We start from the raw sequence: 21,433 nt of genomic DNA on the forward strand, positions 1-21,433 counted from the left end.
GTACTTGAGGGGGACTGGGGACTCAAGGCAAAGCAATTTAGACACAGGAAGAGTCTAAAAGCCATCCAGGCGCTGAAGCAGAGGTCATCAAAAGTACTTAGGTGGCAGCCTTTCAGACAAGTCAGCTCACCACTTGGATACCTCTGACTTCCCCAGAGCTGCCACAGATCGCACAGGTGACACTGCAAGTGTCCTGTAGGCAGCATTTGTGAGACTTCCCACATGCTGTAACCAGTTGACAGCTACACAGAGCCCTCCTTCAAACCACTGCCTGTAACACCTGAAAGGGATCTGCTCCAGCTGGCTGAGGACTCCCAGTGAGACCCAGTCCTTTAGGTGTCAATTCTCAGTACTGTTTATTTCAAAACTGTTTGTACTTTGTATGGAAAAACATAGAGAGGGCCAGAGAAAAGTAGTTTTAAAATAGTGAAATGGTGGAGAAAGGAAAACTGCAGACCGCTAGAAAGACCAAACAATCAAGGTCCAAACCAACCCACTCCTGTCACAACAGCTCCTGCACACAATTCCAGGCTACTGGTCAGCAAAGCCATCCTGCCTGTCCCCAACAGGGCATGCCGTTCCTGCCTTAAAGCAGGATATCCCTCCCATCCCTGCTTGCCAGGCAGCTGTTTCTGCCCGCCACACACTGGGTGACCCCTTCTCTCTCAGCAAAACGCCCTGTTCCTGCTGGAGAAGCGAAGCAGTACCCCTCCACCTCTCCACTGACCCTGGGGAGGTGGCACCCACAAAGAAGGAGGTGCCAGAGGCATTTAGGCGGTGTCCTTACCATCTTCACTCCCATTTCAAGGCCTGTTCTGCAGGCCTTTATAAAAATACCCAGAAGTAACTCCAGTCAAGGCCTTTGTCCCAAAGAAGCAACATTTCAAGGTTGTTTTTGTCTCCCTTCCCACAGCACGTGCGAAGGATGGGGTAAATAGAAAGGACTGATTTGGAGCAGGCAGAATGTTAAAGAAAGCAGAGCAAGGGTCTCTTCTGGGGAGGAACCAGCCAGTTCCAGGGTGCGGCGTTTGGCCTTCCTGCCATTTCTCCTCTGCCCTGTGCACATACCGGGGAGAGACTTTGCATGCTCAGGTCTTTCTGGGCTCTTCGCAAGTCCTCTTCGGCAGCCGTCCTTCACACCAGGATAAAAGAGCAGGAATCCTGCAAGTCAGGGCTGCTAACTTTGTCCTTGTACCTTGAGCAGGCCTCAGTGTTGCCCTCGGTCGAAGGGACATAGGAATGCCGTCCTTGGACAGCGGGCTTTAGTTAACATTTCCAAAACAATTTATTTCTTTACTAAAAAGAAAAAAGAGCGAAGAATACTTATCAGCATCATTTTCCAGAGAAGACCAAGAAAACGGAATTAAGGACATACTCTTTACTTTCTTTCACCTGCCATGTGTTGTGTTCTTGGCTTTTAGCTAAACATGCTCTCTGCCAGGAAGCTGTCAGGAGTTTGCAGAGCCATCAGATTCCATCATTGCAGATCCCCTTCTGTATCCAGAACCTCTCCAAACTTGGCTTTCGTGCCAGCCTGTCTTCCCCCAGATCCTGTGCAAGTAGAGGAGCTGCAGCACTTTGTTTCTAACTCCAAGAGGCTGTTTGTGATGACTGGAGCCGGAATCTCGACTGAATCGGGGATCCCAGATTACCGCTCTGAAGGTGTCGGGCTCTACGCCAGGACAGACAGGCGACCCATCCAGCATGCCGAGTTCGTTCGTAGCGCCAGTGCCCGGCAGCGGTACTGGGCAAGGAACTTTGTGGGCTGGCCCCAGTTCTCCTCCCACCAGCCGAACACAGCACACCTGGTACTAAGAGACTGGGAGAAGCTGGGGAAGCTGCACTGGCTGGTGACCCAGAACGTGGATGCCCTTCACACCAAAGCTGGGAGCCAGCGCATGACAGAACTGCACGGCTGCATACACAGGTACTCTCTGTTGGCAGAGGGAGGATGGTTAATCCTCGGGTCTCTCGTTCAGGGTGACTGACAAGCAGGTGCAGTGTTAGCTGTTGAGAAAGGTGGCAAAATGTCAATGCTATGTTCCTGGAGGTGACATGCTCAAAGGTGATGTTTGGCTGGGGTGGAGAAAAAGATCACAAGACAGTGCTGTTCACAGCACAGTATTTAAGAAAAATGAACACCACCCCATTTTTGTGGAGCATTATTTGGATCATTTCCCTTGGAGCCTGAATCAGTCATAATTTCCCCTTTCCTTGCCACAGCAAAGGTCCTCTTAGTGAAGAGGACAAGGGTATCTGGAAGATGCACGGATTATCCAGGGATGAGCAGAGTGGATAGTGCCAGAAAGGCACAGGATGAGTGGACTGGAGAAGGGCCATCACAGCCTGGCTGTGATCAGCCAAAGTTTCCAGATGAAAAAGCACAGCCTGAACTGGGAGGGAGGACGCACTGTGGGGTTCAAAGCACTTCCTCTAGAGCATTCCTGCAAAGCAACAGAGGTAGAAAGGCAGCTCCTTGACCTGTACTATTTGGTAAATAAATGTGGATAATGACAACAGACCTTCCAGACCTTCTAAGGAACAAGTTACAGACTCCAGCTGACATGAAACTCTCCATTAAGACTTCGCTCTGAATTTCAGGGTTTTCTGCCTGGCCTGTGGAGACCAAATCTTGCGCTCTGAGCTTCAGGAGCACTTTGAAGCTCTGAATCCTACCTGGAAAGCTGAAGCATTCGGTGTGGCTCCGGATGGGGATGTCTTCCTGACGGATGAGCAGGTGCATGATTTCCAAGTCCCAGCCTGCCGTAAATGTGGGGGAATCCTGAAGCCTGACGTGACATTCTTTGGAGACACAGTGAGCCGGGAAAAAGTGAATTTTGTGCACGAGCGCCTGGCAGAATCAGACTCTGTGCTGGTGGCAGGATCCTCTATGCAGGTAAGTAGGTCTTCCTCCCACACTGCATTCCTATTTCTGTGCTACTCTGCCTGCTACAATCCTTGATCCCACAATTTGGGACTACTAATTGCTTGTGGACCAGAACAGCCTCTCCAGAGCTTATTTCTATTTTATTTTTACTGTGGCTGGAATCTGGCTTCACGGTTGGCCTGTTTGGGCTTCCCTGTCACTCTAGTGCCAGTCTACTTCATGCTGCTATAAATAACTCCATCCAGATCTCTCTCTGCTACCTCCTCCATCAGTACGTTGTAGGTTCACAGTTTCCCATAAAGCCAAGATACCTGATACAATTCAGTCCTGCAGAAATCACCACCCCACATTTTTTTGATTGATTTTTTTTTTTTAGCTTTGGCAGCTTTCCAGGCCTCATGGCATACTGTGTGAAATACCAGATTTTAGGACCTCTAATTCCTAATTAAATTCTCAATAAGAGAGCAGAAATATCTCTACTTGCTGCTTGGGATTGTCCTTTGTATCACAACGTGTTTTCTCCATTAGCCTCTTATCTATAAGGTAAGGTAGTTTAGAAGTTCCTGTTGTTTAACCCGCGGTAGCCTTTGGAATAGAGTTTGTATAAGAGAAATTCTTCCAGGAACAAGCTCTATTACATTAAAAAAACCTACTCTCAACGCCTCCCAGAATGAGATAAAACCAAGGCTGCCTGATTGTGATTCTCTTGGCTTCAGGATACAGGAGATAAATTCCTTGAGCTTGCGCTTCTTAAGCTTATAATCCTTTGTACAGGAATGATTGAAATGCCTTAGGTTCATTCTTGTACTACCCAAGCTGGGCCATGTGAGAACCATCAAAGTAGAAGCATTTAAGTACCTATGATAACTAATAAAAACTGCTGCAGAGATTTACTAAGACAAGGGCATTTCCCTTCAATGTACTATGACGTTTCAGTTTCTATGAAACTGCAAATCCTTCACTGACAGAGGTTAAAACCTGTTCTTTTCTGTGCACTCCTGAATGAGGAAATGTCCTACCCGAATTCAGTGCAGTTACCTAACACAGCGTGTACATACAGACTCTTTTCCCCCTGCCGACAGCAACCAACTTCCCTTTTTCTGCAGCTCTTCTTTTGCCTCAGCTGCCAGTAAGTTTGTCTCCTGGTATTCCTGCAGGTATACTCTGGTTACAGGTTTGCTCTTGCTGCCCGGGAGAAGCAGCTGCCAATTGCGATCCTTAACATTGGGCCCACAAGGTTAGATCACTTTGCGTCCTTAAAACTGAATTCCCGCTGTGGCGAGCTGCTGCCTTTGATTGTTGCACATGACCCAACAAGCTGAGCTTCAGTAGCCATCAGGAGTAAAAGGTGAGTACCTTCCCTGGTCAGTCACCTCACAGGGTGAGAAAGAAGATGGGTTCCCGTCAAATGTCGAGACTGAGATGTGCTGACTGAAAGTATGTTCCCACAATGTGCACTAAAACGTGGCTGTAAATTTTGATCTGTAACTGGTATGCCCTGATAGGCCATGATACCTTTGCCCATGATCGTAAACAAAAAGCATACTAACGCTCCCAGACAATTGGGCAGGAGCAGCCAGCAGGAGGTAGTGTTGAGTTCCGGGCCATCCGTGGCAATCGGAAGGCTACAGGGGATCACTCGCAGGTTTAGGGAACCTGATCAACACTGTTGCCTCTGCGACTGACAGTTCAAAAGCTGTGCCTGGTTGAATTGATCCAGCTAATCCTAATCAAAACACTGCTGTTTAAAATAATCAATTCCATCTATAAAGCAGCTTCTTCCCTCCACTCCTGCAGGACTCACCATATCAAAAGGGGAAAAATCTCAATCTGAGGCATCTATGAGATCCAGTGACACCCTGAGGACACCAGGAGAGGGCAGCAAGCCTCGCACATGTCAACCTGACCAGTTTCCTCCATCAAAACCATCTCCACTTACCAGGAAACAGGATGATGCAGAAAAAAGTACTTTTCTGCCTACCTTGCCATTGTAAACAGTGCCTTTTCTTTTCATTCACTGGGGCAGGATAATCAGACTACCATATCTGAGAACAAAATACTTTCCTTTTAATTGTCCCCAGAGAAGAATGAGGAACAGGGATTTTGACCAAGAAACTTGAGGCTATAGCACAGGAAGGCGATGTGGAAAACCATGGTATCTGCTGGAGGATCCAAAACCACCAGCAGGCAACTGTGGAGTGTGCAAAGAGGAAAAGGAGGCAAGAAGAAGTGTAGTTGTCATTTAAAAAAAAAAAAAAAGTTTCAAAATAGAAGCTGAACAAGAATACTGTTCTTGTAAGAGATTATTTGAAAGCACAGACTGTAAGGCTGACATCTTCCAGCAAGGAGGGGAAGTCAGCATTTCTCTTGACTGTCAGTTGACAAGCTAAACTGCTTACTATCTGAACCCTTTAAAATGTATATTGTTGAGATGCCAGAGGAGTTACTTGAAGCTAATCTGACCAGCACTGCTTTCAGTGTGACTGCTACATTTTCCAGAATGCATTTTTGAAGATGTTATTTAATTAATAAATAGCTAAGTAGTGAATTAAAATTGTTTACAAGATTGATACTATTTGCATTGTAATTTCCTCTCCCTCCTATGATTTATTTAAGTACAGCCTCAACAGCCAGTTTAGATTCATTTTTCCATTGCAAAAATGCAGGATGTAATTACTAACAGCTGATGAACTAAGAGAGAAATACAATTAAATCTGTACAATGGGTCTCCCTCAGGAGGTAATCTCAAGCTATTAATAGATGTAATTTTCCACACTCCTAACAGGAGATCCATCACTACTGGGTAACCATTTTTTGTTGATCCTGAGGGTGGTAACATAAAGCATATTAAACCATCTATGGAGTAAAAGACAGAGTCTTGCCCAGACTACAGCACTAATTTTGACCCGACCTTCTGCATGAATATACCGCTCCCCTTGTGGCTATGAGGGATGTTAATTGTTGGAGTCTTCCAAATGCCCCAGTCCTGCCCTTCCCATAACATGTCCTGCATTAGTATTTTGACAAGAGCTGTAACATGCAGTTGGAAGCAAGGATGCCAGAGTCATCTCCTAAAAGGTCAAGTAGCAAAGCAAGGATAACTGACCACGTGATGCAAAGTTCTTTTTTGCTTTGTTGTTCATTCAAAGCCATGCCAGGCAGGAGCAAGTAAAGCACAGAATTTAAGGAATACTTAAGCACCCAGCTTCTGCAGAAGGTGGAAGGTATTAAGGCATTTCAAGATTTGGCTATTACAGGTCAGAGGAGAGTCAGCTTCACTTAGAAGCCAAGTGAAATAAGTTCAGGACCCTTGCCTGCATTCTCCCCTCATTTAATGGAGATCCCACTCCCCAGCGAGTTAGGTATCTGCTGTTTGGTAGTGAAGAAAGCTCACAGCGGTCACTCCATCTTTAGCATAGCACAGCTGTCCTGCTAACCAAAGCTTTTGCAGGAATCATTGCTAAGGCATAGCAGAGTCTCCACACACAGCCAGGGAGCTCGCACAGAGTGTTTATTTGCGTAAGTTTTTCCATGCAAGATGATGACATTTATGGCTCCTTAGCAGAGGAACTGGCGCTGAGTTCCTCAGTATCCATGTAAACCTCTGCACCACCTTGAAACTTGCATGACCCAGGTGTGATAAAAACAGAGGCTGCAGGTTTAGTGCCAGAAGAGTCAGCATTTTGAGAAGCTGTGGGACCATTGCCAAGAAGTCTAAACCAAGAAAACATTTCCAGTGAGGACTTGGCATTAGCAATGTGACAGGTAACTAAGCCTCCCACATCTATCCCTGCCTCTTCTCCAGTTCAGCAGCTGAGCTGTGGGAGAGGAATAAGGGTGTCTCTTCAGTGTCACTACTAAATGAGTCATGCTACCCTGACCCTCCACTGATTACACTATATACTTTTAAGTCACTAGGACAATGACTTACAGTAAATTAACATTACAGTAAATTTCCTGTGCATGGTTTATGACTATATGTTAATGAGCATACATACATACAATATACATACAACAAGTATATGAGGCTGAGACAAAGGAGTTCCTTTTTTTTTATTTCTGCTAAGCTGGTCCAGCACTACTAAAATTTACTGCTGTTAGAGCAGGATCAGAGCACTTCACCTCTGAACATGCTCGCCAAGACACCATTGAGAGGTAAGTTTGCTCAACTGAGAAATGCTAGAGAAAGCCTAAATTTCTTACACCAAAAGCCAGATCTGCATCACTCCAGCGCTGATTGACACCTTCCCCTGTCACTCCTTGGAGACTGTTTGTGTGGGAAGATGCAATGCAGAGAGACAACAGCTATCAGAAGATAACTATGTCATTGCAGGTATCTAGCAAAGACCTATCCTGAGAAGTTCATGTTTCGCTTACTGAGGTAGTTACCAGCCTGGAGAGAGTCAGAGAAACCTCCAGGGCTGAGCACTATAGGATGCAGATTAGCCGTGCTGTGGGAAACCAACAAACTCAGTAAAAGAACTGACCTAGCATTCCGCTTTATTCTCTCAGCCTATGCAGAATTTGCAAGGGAGGAGGGTTTTAAAAGGGGAAGAAATATTGTTCCTAAAAGACTAAACAAAAGCATGGTAATCTTTGTGTTACTGGCTGAAACTAACAGAAAAACTGTTGCAGAGCCTGAGCAGTGTTCTCTTCCCCCATCACCAGGAAGGAAATGCAGATCCCTTCTATCTTGCCTGCTTTAAGCCAGCCTTATCCTCCACATGATTCAATCCCCTCCTACCTTTTCTAGCTCACTGGTGGACCAGTCCAGCACTTGAAGTTGTAGCTCTGTCCACCTATGAGTGGCAAAAGTACACAGACAACAGCACAAGGACAGGTTTTTACCATTAAACTAGCTGAATCGACAGCTTATGCTCTTCCCTTTTTCTTACAGCTGTTCCTACTAGGACAAGCTCCTGAGGTTTGGATAGAGGAGCTGAGAGTGCCTTATAGTGGATTTTTTTGCTGCTCCTCTGAAAGTGGGGCTGGAGTTACCCAAAGCAAATAAAAGCTACTTCCTATTTGGCAGGTCTGGTCTTTGTTTCTGGGCAAATTCACAGAGCAAACTCTTTATTAGAGTCCTGCAGTCTGAGAAAGATATTTCACGTCCTGTGCTGCAGTGAGGGCAGCACAGACTGCAGATGGCCCAGAGGACTTGTGCCGGGTGGGTATGGTGTAAGTGCAGCTTTCCACATCTTACAGTCAGTGCTTACTGACAACTTCTGGAAAAGGACTGGAGACCCTGGAAATGGTGAACTTGGGAGGTTCAGGAACCCTGGAGTGAAGGTGACTAAATCTGCCCTCTCGAGTGTGCTATGTCCCCTGTGACTGCCTTGGATATCACCCTTTCCCAGTCTTTGCAGATGTGAAGGGGGGGGGGGTGTGTGTATTATTTCCAACTAGTGCGAACTTACTGGTTTCCTTCAGTCAAAACCTGGGGCTTGGGCAGGACAGGTGGAGCCTTTCTCTCACATAACCTGTCCTAAGGGAGCCCCAGGTAAACAGCAACTGAAAGCAACAGTCCTAAGAGGCTGTCTAGAGTCAATGGGAAAGGAATGAGAAGGGTCTCAGGCAAATGCCTGAAGACAGAGTTTCTTATCTCTACACCCAGCCATTCTCTATGGCGTCTCAGTGCAGGGTTTTTAAGATCTGAATTAACTTGGCCTTACCCATCTTGTCTGTAGATTACAGAAAAGATAATAGTGGTGAGACAGTACATTTCCAATATAGGACTTTGCCTCCCCAGTCCTACTGGTCTGGCCATTTTCATCACTGAGAGATACTGTGAAAATTTCTTTCACATGCCAGATTCCTCCTGGCTGATGCTTTCTTTCCGTAGGGACAGGAAATTCTGGTACATGGGCTGTTAAACAGCTTCAATTTGTTTAGTTGGAGCCTTAAAAAGAGAGGCAGATGATGCCTTTGGAATAACACCACAAAGGAGCCCATTAATCCTTTTCCTCCTATCGTATTGGTTCTGCAAGCTTTTCTAACAGCAGTGGTCCCCAACAGGGGCTGTACAGCTGAGTGCTCTGACACCTATGCGCCCAAGTCCTGAGGGATACAGGAAATCATGCAGGGGACACAGATGGACAATGAGAAAATCATACCCACTCACCCTGACAGGACAATTAGGCAAGCAGGTAACAATTACTAAGGCTAAAAATAAGAGAAGGCAGGGGGCAAGGGCAGAGGGAAGAAAAAGCATTTTGTTTTAGAGGGCCTCATGATACAGAGCTGTGACTTTTACACAGTACAGGCAAGCGGTTTGGAGCAAATGACCGAGGAGCTGCTTGCCCTTGCCAAGACCCAGACAACATATGCAGCTTCAGCATATGCAAATCAGAAATGGTGCCTTTTTGCTAATAAAAGAGGATTTCTGGGACATTCTGCTACTCCTTTATCAGAAGACTCTTGCAAAAAAAAGAAACATATAGAAAAATTTGGACACACGCTGCATCCAGATTTCCAGTGTGATCCAACATCTTCACATTGGCAAGGGGCAAGGAGAAGAAAATCCAACTAGACTCTGTAATTCTAAAGACTGAATGTCTGCAACAAGTCAATCTGAACCCCAGAGTTCATAGTCTGACACAAACTGCTGCTGGTGGGAGGGCAGCAGCGCTTGGCTTCTCACTCAAGCAGGTAGCATATGACAAAAATCAGATTATACCCTCCCCTATTTAGCATTTGGCACGGCAGACCTTAATTAGGTTTAACAATCAACTCCTGTGCCTGTGCACAGAACTGACCACGGGTGCAGTGAGGCTCCTCATCCCTCTGTGCACCTACTACTTCTGCAATAAAGAAGCTGTGCCTGCAGGTAAGGAAAGCTACAGGATCCTCAGGAAATTGAGGCTATCACGCAAGCAGGATTAAGGCTGCCTTCGCACTGAGATGAGTCCCTTTGTTGCTAGGGGAAAACAGCATTGGAGCCGAGACAAGAAGCAAACGCTTTTTGATGCATTTTCACAGCTTAGCATGAAGGGGAGTAATAACTTCCATTTATCAAGTTGCACGCAGCCAAATGGGTTGAACGCAATTCCTAAAGCTCTGCCAGATTTATGGTGATTGGGCCTTTCAGTCAGAGGGAAATTTGGAGCTGTGAAGAGCTGATCAAAGAGGAAAGCTTGTTTTAAAGGGGGTTATGAAACGTGGAGCTCACGGCTCATGAAAACCACACACACAAAAAAAATCCAGGAAATAAGTTTTAGCGATGCCCTGCAAAATGGAAGACAAATCAGATGTCTTGCAAAGCAAGTGAGTAAGTTTCTCCTATAGAAACTCGCAGTTGCAGCAAGTGGTTTCTGCTCAGGTGGTAACGAAAAAGAAGGGACATAGAATACTGTATCTAGCAGCAAAACAGTTGATCTGGGGTGATGTCTTCTTAAAAAGACCACAAAATACCAGCCACCTTTCTGGTGCTTTCCCTGAGCTCCTCCTGCAATTCACACTGGTAGTTCTCATGGTGAGAAGAATCTGTGAGCAGCAAGGCAGAAGGGGCATTTCAGAAAGGTGTGGGCTGAACCCCTCCTCCCACCAGTACCCTCCAGTGACCAGGACCTGGTAACACTGCAGGGCCTGTCCCTCTCCAGCTCGTCTATCACACTTAACCCCCTGCTGAAGTAGCCTGCTAAATACTCTTAGGCCGTTACCAAACCCACAATACCTCTACTTCGCAGTTACAAAAACAAGACAGTGCTTGCACGCAGCATTTAGCAGATGAATCATCTCCACCACTTTACAGGGAAGGAGGTACAGCTACCATAAGGACAGAGGCCTGGCCCTCCTTGTATGGCACATGCTACCGGGATGCAGAAGAACTGGACTCAGCAGTAGCTGGCCCTGCTGGTCGGTGCAGCAACACTACTGCTTGGTGCACTGGGGAAGGGAGCAGAAGCTCCTCTTAGCAGCCTTTTACCCAGCTACCCCATGCAGGTACGGTATGAGGGAAGCATGTGCTAGTCACAGGATAAAGCACAGGGAACAAAGAGCCTACGAGCTCACCTCATCCTCCCTGCCAAGAGACAACAGCAGTTCAAGGAGGTAAGGCTGCACGACAGAGCAGTTAAATCAAGCGAACATTTACATTCTTTCTAAACAGCAGTATGCAGTTCAGCTCAATGAGGCACAGCCGAGCACCTAAGCATTTGCTCAGCAAGCCTTCACATCGAGGAAGTCAGGTTCAAGACCCACCCTTGTACACACCGTTGCAGGCCATCACCTCTGCTCCCTCACTTGTAGCACTCTCCACTTATATTCAGTTCTCTTCACGTTATCTAAAAACACTTCCCCCGTCTATTAAGCTAAGATAAATTGCATGCTCTCCTCTGTACTGCAGGTAACTGCTGTACAAACAGCTGCAGCAGAAACACCGTATTTGTATACAGTGGTCTTGAACCTGCTCTTTTCTCTCCAGGTGGAGAAACAGTGCCTGGCTCTGGGAGCAAGTTCTTCCAGGCATGTTTTGGTAGGCATGAGCAGTCCAACACAATCCAGAAAGTCACTGAAAATGCCAGAGACAAGCTGGGTAAAGTTTTTGTGCTCCAGTCCTCAATAAACAGTCACTGGTCTCTCAAAATTACCATGAAAAAAAAGTGTTCTGAGCCTTGTTCCGATCTCCATACCGCCTCTGCCTTTCCAAGGACCACCCTCCACAATAAAATAGGGTAAGAGACACATATGGGTCCCTATTCCTCTGCCAACAGCAAGAACCTCAGCATCCCACCAGTAGGCCCAGCTGTGCAGACCCAACACACAGCAGTTGGTGGAGAGCTCTCTTTAATAGCTGGCTATTTCACTTAACACCGGCAGAGTGGAGTGACTGGCTTTGCAGGATTTCTGCACACCACAGACTGCGAGTTTAGCAGGGTCAGCTATTCCCAGACTGCAGCCTGGTGGGCTACAAGAGATTTTTGGTGCTGTGCATGCAGTTAAGTAGCACAGTTCCTGACATCGGGGCACGCAGGTGGTGTCCAAGGAGCTGCAGGCCAGTGACACGCTCCACAGGAGCTGGGCCAGCCGAGAGGGAGGGACCTTCAAGAGTCTGCAGAGCAGAGCAAAACAGGGAAAAGCAGCTCTGCAACAGCTGGCACGTGAACCACACGGGATCTGATTTATTGCTCTGTAAGGGCCTCGCCCCCAGTGACATCAAACTGCAGGAACAGTCAGTTCTGAATAGCAATAATTGTTTGACTTCTGTACAGGCATATATATACCCACTATATGGCCTGGAAACCAAAAATCTGGCATTCAGCTTGGAGTCAGAGCAGCAGTTATCAAATAGGGACCTCAGTTCCTCTCCTAACTTCAGGGAGTTTTGATACTGACTTCAACAGCAGTTAAGTTCTCACTCTGAAAAGAAAGTCACAGAATCACAGAATGTGAGGGGTTGGAAGGGACCTCAGAAGATCATCTAATCCAACCCCCCTGCCAGAGCAGGACCACCTAGAGTAGATCACACAGGAACACATCCAGTTGGGTTTTGAATGTCTCCAGAGAAGGAGACTCCACCACCTCTCTGGGCAGCCTGTTCCAGTGCTCCGTCACCCTCACAGTGAGAAAGTTTTTCCTTACGTTAATGTGGAACCTCCTGTGCTCCAGCTCACACCCGTTGCCCCTTGTCCTATCATTGGCCATCACCGAGAAGAGCCCGGCTTCATCCTCCTGACACTCACTCTTTACATATTTATGAACATCAATGAGGTCACCCCTCAGTCTCCTCTTCTCCAAGCTCAAGAGACCCAGCTCCCTCAGCCTTTCATCCGAAGGGAGATGTTCTACCCCCTTCATCACCTTTGTGGCTCTGCATTACACTCTTTCCAGCAGCTCCCCATCCTTCTGGAACTGAGGGGCCCAGAACTGGACACACTATTCCAGATGGGGTCTCACCAGGGCAGAGGAGAGGGGGAGGAGAACCTCTCTCGACCTGCTGACCACAGCCCTTCTAATCCACCCCAGGATGCCATTGGCCTTCTTGGTCACGAGGGCACATCGCTGGCTCATGGTCATCCTGCTGCCCACCAGGACCCACAGGTCCCTTTCCCCTACGCTACTCTCCAACAGCTCAGTCCCCAGCCTATACTGGTACCTGGGGTTGTTTTTTCCCAGATGCAAGACTCTACACTTGCCCTTGTAGTTCATTAAATTTCTCCCCGCCCAGCTCTCCAGCCTGTCCAGGTCTCGCTGAATGGCAGCACAGCCTTCTGGGGTGTCAGCCACTCCTCCCAAAGTAGTATTTTTGTTTAAATGGGAAGGGTTTGCAACACCCTTCACTGGATGTGTTGTTTGCTGTATCTTGTCTGTGGAACACTCTGGCAGTAAAAAGTGCCACTGAAATGCTGGATATTAATTACTCAGAAAAGCTCCCCCAATCTATTTGAACAGACATTTCTGCTCCAATATTCTTTATATCTTTTCTTTTCTGGGGCAGCCAGCCCCAGAGGCAGCAGGATAGCCAACAGGCGCACTGCGGATTCAAAGCAAAGAGGAAAGCGTTGGTAGTGTTGCCCAGGGGACAGGGCACTAGGCTTGGAAGGATGAGACCAGAGTGAATTCTCAGTCCTTTGATCAATCCAGAAGTCACACTGTGACACTCAGAAAGCCATTTCGCCTCTTCGCATCTGTTTTCCGTAATGTGACAGACCTAATACTGTGGCCCATGCCTTTTTGTAAGGTATTCTGAGGTCTACTGAGAAAAAGCATGAAAGAGATGGTAGACAAACGGTATCACTGTTCTCCCCAAGATCTTTCCTGAATGATCAGGAACAAAACTGCTTTAGGAAGGTGAAAGGCAGAGCCAAGCCAGCTGGAGTTTAAAACCACTGTTCCAGATACAGATGATACCTGCAATTCCATGTGCATCCCCCTGCCCTCTCCCTTCCCACTACAGAAAGACACCCAATTACCACGTTCTGCGTTTTCCCCTTCTGCATCGCTGACTAGACAGTGGCAAAGAAGAAAAGCTGAGCCTGAAAGGAAGGACAACAGTGCAAGTGTCTAGTACTGGTGTCCAGGCCCAAATGGAAACTGAAACACGGACATTACCCTGAGCACAGTTGTTTGCTCTCTGCATGTCTCGTCTCAGCTGCAGTACTTTCTCTTTGATCTCTGCAAGGCCCTTTTAGTTAAAGTCATTCAGCTCTCCCTGCAGAGCCCGAAAAGTCTTAGCCTAGAAAACAACAATAGAGAAAAGGAAGATAAGATGCTGAGGCTTCACCTCTGCAACGCAAGCCCCCAGAGCCACCTTTGCACACGCCGGCTGCAACGGCTGCGGCGTGGTGTTGGGCTTCAGTGCTCCCGTGCTGGCTGAGCACAGGGGTACCCTGTATTGCAGGTTTTTGGTCTTGGAACAGAAATACAGACCGGCATAGCAGAAGATCTTCATACGCTCTTTGTACTCCCCACAACCTGGCAGTAAGTCAGTTCAAGCAGTCACTGGCCTGCTTTTACACTCCACAACATTCCACAAAGCCCTAAAGAGCAACTTTGCACAACTCTCTCAGCATCCCCCCCGTGCCATTCATTAGGGCCTGCCACTGCGCATGATGCGGGAAGATTCCCTGTGTATGGGCTCGCTCAGGGGCTGTTTAAATCTACTGTTGGTCTCTCACACTGCTGGAGCAGCATGTAAATGAAAAGCATGATCAAGAGACCAAGCATAAGTGCAGGCTTAGAAAAAGTGCCTTCATCTATCGGTGCCTTCATCTATCCATTGAGTTGATCTAGGGAATGGTAGCATGCCCCAAATTCTGGATGCCAGGAGCAGACATACTACTCATTTCAAATCTAGAGAGGTCCTACTACAGGGAAAAATTATACTAACAGTTTCTGAAATGCTTCCAACTGCACTCCAGCTCTCTTCCCTGCTTGTGATGATATAGCTCACTATAGTACAGTGTTTCTTCTAGATAGTGATGGTATTTTACTTTTTTCTCTACAATGGCATTAATCATTTATGACTACAAAGGGATTTCAGTAACATTTACATTTACTTAGGAGCTTTACTGCTCTACAAACAGTAATTTCAGAAGCAAAGCTAGCGTGTGAGGACAGGAGACCTCATCTTGCACTTCCAGCCCTAGGAATGATTCATCTTAGCTGTATGGCGGGAGTGCATCCAGGATCCTCAGGATTTCTGGGAGGACCCTGAGAGCTCGATGTTTCCAGAAAATTCATGTACAGAAAAACCCAAGGAAAAATATGCAACGAATATTGGTACAAAACTGGGATTCAATCTGCCTTAAAATGGAGTATTTGGCCGAGACACACACTTTTTTTTTAAGAAAAAGAACAAAATGCAGTTGACCACCCTGTCTCATTACCATCCTAATACCCTCAGTGATAATACCCTAGTGACCTTCCCTAGGAAAGCATTGCAAGTACCTTCAAATAAACTACCAAGCCAGCTCCTTCCTTCTCCAATTCTGCTTTCTCAGAGCCCTCTCGCAGATCCTTGGGTTCTGCTCCACGTTTGGTACAGTTCATGCAGGCATTGCTGAGCGTAGGACAAGGCCTGCCCCTCACAGTCCTCTAAGGAAATCAGCTTGCAAAATGATATACTGAGAGGATAATTGTCAAACTCATCCAAGATGTCCATTGTGTACCGGACCAAAGGTGACAGGGCAGGCTGCGTGGAGGCAGGAGAGTAGTTGTCTGCTGGTGAACCAGGGCCTTCCTCTTGCCCCGGCAGCAAACAGGGGCAGAAGCAGGAGCTCACCAGCACCCTCCTGAAAGCCTCTGCGGCGCGGCAGCACCAAGGGCGGGGGGAAGCCTTGGCGCGGGCCCTTCTCAGGGCAGGAAAGCAGCGGCAGACGCTGTCCCTCGTAGGGGCTCCCTGCCCTGCCCGACTGCCAGGCCCACACCGCCTCCTCCCCGACAGCTCCCGGGCAGGAACAGTGCCAGGCAGGGGAAGACCTCCCCTCCCCACCATAAGCCCACACGGCTCTCCCAGAGCAGCGCAGCCAGACGAACGGCTCCAGCTCCTCACGCAGCCCTGCCCGAGGGAAGCGACCCCACACGCCGGGCAGCGGCGCTGCCGCCGGCGGGTCGGCAGCCGCGGCGCAGGGAGGGGGCCGGGGGGGGGGGGGGGGCCTGCCCTGAGGGGGCCTGGAGGGCGCGAGCCGCCCCGCAGCCCCCTCACGCCGCGAGACCTCGAGGGGGAAAAGGCGGGATCGCGCCCCAAGGGCCCGGAGGGGCGGGGCTGCCCCGCGGGGCGCACCTGCTCGCGGCCCCGCCCCCGCCGCTTTCAAGGGCCAATCCAAGAAGGAGGGGGCGGGGTCACCGCGGGGGCCTCGGCGGACCGTTGTCAGAGGAGGCGGGGCTTCTCCTCCCGCCCTGGTGTCCCCCCCCCGTCGACGCCCGCCCGCCATTGCCCGCCATTGCCCGCCATTGCCCGCCATTGCCCGCCATTGCCCGCCATTGCCCGCCATTGCCCGCCATTGCCCGCCATTACACTCAGCGCGGCGCAGGGAGGAGAGGGGGCACCGGGTCCTTGCAAGGCATTTATTAGTGACAGGCCACCGCAGGCCTGCTGCTGGCCTCAGGGCCAGGAGGGGGAAGAGGGGACTAGCAGTATTTCTTGGTGTCCAGCTTCCTGTGCTGGGGGTCGTAGGGCGCCTTGGCGAAGCACATGGCAGCGGCGCGGTCGCAGTTGCAGACGAACATCTCGCACTCGTCGTTCTTGCCTGGAGGAGAAAGCAGGAGCAGTCAGACCCCACAGCTTCCTCACCAGCATGGCAGTGACGCAGGCGGGCATTGCTGCTGCCAGGGTGTAGCCCTTTCGCTGCTGCTGTCATTTTGGGGGTGTGATTCTCCCTGCTAACCCTTGTGGCCCCAAAGCTGTGTGCTCCAGCCCAGCAATCTCCTTGCTCCTTCCTTCCTTCCCTGCAGTTCTGTTTGGCAGCCTATCTGCTATTTATCTCCATTCCAGAGCCCTATAAAAGCTCCACCATTATGTCAGAGATGTCCGGCAGAAGCTGTGTAACACTTCCCAGTCAGCATGCCGATCTCCTAAACACTGCCATTAACGGGACTCCCAGAAAAGCACCACAGGGACTCAATCTGCTGGAGAGGAGACAGGCTTCCCTGTGTACTGCGATACCACGGATCTTCATAAACTTTGAATTGTGTGCTGTAAGGAGAACATTCACTCTGGTGCCCGTGTGATGTTCCCCATTTCTAACCACCAGCCCCTCCGCAGAGACTTGCACTGCGCCTTCCTGCGCAGCAGCATGAAGTGTAACACAGCCCCGTTCCGTCAGAGAGACTGGAGCAATGTTTGAAGCAGAGTGATGTGGAAATGGACATACTGCTACACGTAATCTCCTCTTTGGAGCAGCTGTATTTGTATATCTCCGTGTAGGGGCTGTCCCAGAGGAACTTGCATGACGCTAGTTTCTTTGCCTCTGAGTAGCAGTGATCATGTACTTGACAGCACCTGGGAAACAAGGAGGAAAAGGTCAGAAAATACCAGAAATGCAAATTCGGCTGATCTGTAAGATCCGTAAATATGCTAGTGTTGCTTTGACAAGGCACTGAACAAAAAAAAAGATACCCAGTGGTAAAAAGGGCAGATAGGAAGGACCTCAAAGGGACACGATTATGCCAGCTCATGGTCCAAGAGGTGTCTGGTACATGTGTACTTACTGGAGCATCTTCACAGTTGTCTACTGGGCACCGGGAAAGCAAAAGCCAGCATTTACCCTCCAGGCCCCATCAGTGCAGCTGAAGAGCTAACAGCCAACACAGTTCACCGCATCTTGGCTATCAGACCTGGGTGATCTCTAAACTGCCCAAGCCACTTGGCAGCGTTTTGCAGCTCAGCCCTGCACGTGCTGATGGTTGTGCGCCGGGCAGTGGGCGCGGAGCTGCGGCTGGGCTGCTGCCGAAAAAACCCTGCTGGAACGAGTGCAGTGTAGCTGCCATGGAAAAGAAAACAGAGTTGTTTGGATTATATTTTATCTTAGTAATAAGGCATCAAGGTGTGATAGTACACATCCTTTTATCCTTGAATCGATCTTTGAGAGAAAGCTTCATATCACAGCAGCTGGAGAGTTTTGTGAACATTTACAGGCAGAGCCAGCTGAGCCGAAGCTGGCATGCAGAACCCTGAAAGCGCAAGCAAGGAAAGAGGTTAAGCAGCGTCTTACAAACCTGTCGAGCTCATCCACTGGTGTCCCGCTGCCTCCCAAGCCGCAGTAGCAGCCGTAGTCACCAAATTCCAGCAGAGGATGGCTGTTGGGGATGGTGCATTTGATCATGCTGCGAAGCTCCCACACGGCCCGGGGTGAGACAGCAGCGCTGGCTGCGCCCACTGAGAAGAGACACAAAGATTAGAGTCAGGCACGGTGTTACCAGTCTGGGGGGCGAGTGCCGCCTACGCACCAGAGAGCAGGAAAAGCAGGGCCAGGGACTTCATTCTCAGAGGACTTGACAGAGAAACTGCTGCTAAAGAAAATGTGTCTCTATATGAGAAGCTCAGTATTTATATGAGACAAACAAGGCAGTATTTATGTTACTAAATGCAGATTTCTTCAATCGGAGGCTGTGGGCAGCAGGTTGTGAAATGACCAGTTGAAGGCCAGTGGAGTTAAACCTATGAAAGCCAGGAAGGCAAATATTTGCTCTCTAGATTTTTGCTTTTAAATTCTTTTAATGCTATTATCAGAAGCCAGCCTAAAAGATCTGAGCATTTTCAAGGGCTCTCTACTAAAAAATAGAAAATAATAGCATAATAAAAAATAGTAGCAGTGTGGTAGTTATGTTGGAAATTGCTGGCACACTATTAGCCATCCTACTAATACTGGCATCCTCTTTTCATTAATCCTGTATCTCTAATTCAGAGAATAAGGCACAGGTTGTCCACTCACCCCACATGGCCATTTGGCATGAGCTGAACTGAGAAAAATTCAAGCTGTTTTTTACTTAGAAACCACAGAGAAGGAGGTATTACTAGGCAAGAAACAGGAGCCAAGCCACCCGCAAAGCCTCTGTACCCAGCTTAAAGAAGGAGTAGTGTCTGTTTTCACGTGAGCTTAAGGGAGTTACACTAGAAATGAACTGGGCTTAGAAGTTTCAACATACACAGCTGACTTCAGTAGCTTGGAGACTCTGAGTTTCTCTTTCTCCAGCACCAAAGCAGAACTCAATTAGGCCCTGTGGTTCTCTATGCCAAGGTATAAGGCGAGTTGGGAACCTTGAAATAAGATCAAAAAATGGGTAAGAAAAAGCTTAATGAGGTCAGCCAGAGGTAGGTCCAAAATACCGCACTCGTATTCAGACCTCAGAGGCTCTAACACTGTCAGGGCTACAGGTTTGGCATTTTTACACAGTCAAGATCTAGATCCTAGACTGCTCGCTTGATAGTCAGTCTGCGTTTATTTCTAAAGCACCAAGCAAGCCTTCAGTTTTTAAGAGCAGAGGAAGAGGCAAAGCTCACCTTTCCACAACAGCCTAATATACCAGGGTGCTTGTTCAGGCAACTTAGGGTTCACCACCCTTCAGCAGGCTTCAGAGGCATCGTTTCTGTAAGGGACGATGAGGATATCTTCCTCCCCATAGGGTCTGAAACTATGCCAGCGTGCCCCCAGTATCCATAGGCTGTTGACATATCATCCATAGGACACCTAGTTAAAGGTAGACGTGCTGATCAACAACCAGAACTTTTCCGACTTCTTTGATCTCGCACAAGCTCTCTGATTCTCTGGGATTCCGCACTCACAGGTTGGCTAAAGCCAAACAGATGCTGAGTTACAGATTCAAGATTCTCATGTCCCAACAGAACACTGGACAAACATTAAGGGCTGATGTAAAGGACAGTCTGTACCACAGTTAGTTCAGAAAAAACAATTTAATCTTTTGCCCATGGATCAATCTGCTGACTTTCCCTTCAATATCTGTTTAAGTGTTCTCTTTCTGCTTTGCTACTTTGGCCGCCTTTACTCATTTTTAAATTATTATTTCTCTCCTCTCCTAATCTATGAACTCTGCGGTTCCTTTTTCCTCACTTCTCAATGTCCCATTTATTATTGAAGTTGCCAAGAAAACTTCCAATAAACTGGCCTTTTAAAGTCACAAACCAAAAATACTGTCATATCTTAGATTTAATAAATTTTAATTCAACAAGACTATCGCCAAGTGTGGGAAAGTGAGCATGCGAGCATTACAAGAGTGCCTCATGAGAAAAATCCCAGCAGGGTAAAGATTTTTCCACCAACGCTATTTTTGGTTTCCCCCAACCTCTGCTGCATACAAAGCCCCCCGGTCCTCAGTATGCTTGCGAGGACATCCCAACTTAAAACTGCTTCCTAAACTTACAGCCTTGAGCCTTAAATTAAGACTTCTCTTATAATAAAGACCTGCTGCACAGAGTTCCCTACTATTTCTCACTGTCAGAATTCACCTTTCTCTGGTAGTGTTGTCTGTTAAGCACTTTTCTTCCCTTCCCATCTCCACATTTTACTTTCTCAGATCTAGCCTCCTTGGCCCACCATAGTCATTGAATCCAGAGCATCTGAGCCGAACTTCTAAGCACCGCACTACCTCCTCCTTTCTTGAACCTACAAATATCTCCACAAAACCTCTGTAACGTAGAGAAGAGACACGATCTCTACTAAAACCACATCTGCCTCACATTATCAACTGGGCCACTGCCAAAGTCTGGGAGCAGAACACCAAGTCGGAGCCCTGCCTGGGGCTTTTATCCTAATGGCAGGATGCGCCTCCTGCCAGCTCCAAGTTCACCTGAAATCTCCTCCATTTGAAAATCTCCCCCCCACCCCCACCCCAAATAATGACAGAGAAGGACAGTTTTCAAATAATTTATTAGGAATTTAAAACTGAAATCTGGAAAAAGGGTTACAGGTGTGGAGAGAACAAACATTGGAGTGTAATAACTTACTGGCTTAAAAACACAGCTTTATTTCTTTTTAAAAAAATGCCCACCCTGAAACCGGAGCCCCAGCCTCCAGGCAGTGGCAGCACTGGCCAGAGAGTGAATCACAGCCCAGCAGCAGCACAGCTGGCCTTGGATGTCTGGAGGGGGCACGGAAGCAGTTCAGCGCATATACCAAGAGGGAGGAAAGCGCTGTCCGCAGACCCAAATTTGAAGTATATAGAATAAAAATAAACCCAATAAAATGCAGCTCTTCTTTAATTAGGAAATATTTAAAAAAACAGACATACAGACTCTTGTCTCAGTAACAAAAATTATTGCTTTGTGTTTTCAGTACTGATCTGTTAAGTACCCTCTTTACCTAAACAGAACTCTCCAAACGCATCGCCCAGGTCAGGACAAGCTCTGGCAGACGGGGGAGGGATGGAAGAGAAAAAGGGCCCTGTGGGCACTGTGGCCCTCCCAGTCCTTTTCTAAATGCCCCTCTCCCTTACAGGGGCTCAGTTTGGGGGAAGAGAGGGAATGATTTTTAAAACTTAAGATGAAGCTGTTATTTCCCTGGGAAGAGTTTGGCTGCATCTTAATAAAAGGCTTAATCACCCCCCTTAACAAGGTCTTTGGTTCACTGAAATCCAGACCCAAACCTGCCC

General features: G+C 48.0%; 2 protein-coding genes across 2 annotated transcripts; one reads left to right on the forward strand and one right to left on the reverse strand.

The window, feature by feature from the left end:
* Positions 1–1,427: 1,427 nt before the first annotated feature.
* SIRT4 (sirtuin 4) lies at positions 1,428–4,209 on the forward strand. The gene is made up of 3 exons (XM_009960704.2): positions 1,428–1,927; positions 2,602–2,896; positions 4,045–4,209. The coding sequence occupies exons 1-3, from the start codon at positions 1,428–1,430 to the stop codon at positions 4,207–4,209; spliced, it is 960 nt and encodes a 319-aa protein (XP_009959006.2).
* A 12,247-nt stretch (positions 4,210–16,456) lies between these two features.
* On the reverse strand, positions 16,457–18,308 carry PLA2G1B (phospholipase A2 group IB). The gene is made up of 4 exons (XM_009961400.1): positions 18,275–18,308; positions 18,044–18,203; positions 17,200–17,327; positions 16,457–16,575 (listed from the first exon to the last, which is right to left on the reverse strand). Exons 1-4 carry the CDS (start codon positions 18,306–18,308, stop codon positions 16,457–16,459), a joined length of 441 nt encoding a protein of 146 aa, XP_009959702.1.
* Positions 18,309–21,433: the final 3,125 nt, after the last annotated feature.

The sequence above is a fragment of the Leptosomus discolor genome, chromosome 16 (assembly GCF_034619465.1).
Source record: "Leptosomus discolor isolate bLepDis1 chromosome 16, bLepDis1.hap2, whole genome shotgun sequence".
Taxonomy (NCBI): domain Eukaryota; kingdom Metazoa; phylum Chordata; class Aves; order Leptosomiformes; family Leptosomidae; genus Leptosomus; species Leptosomus discolor.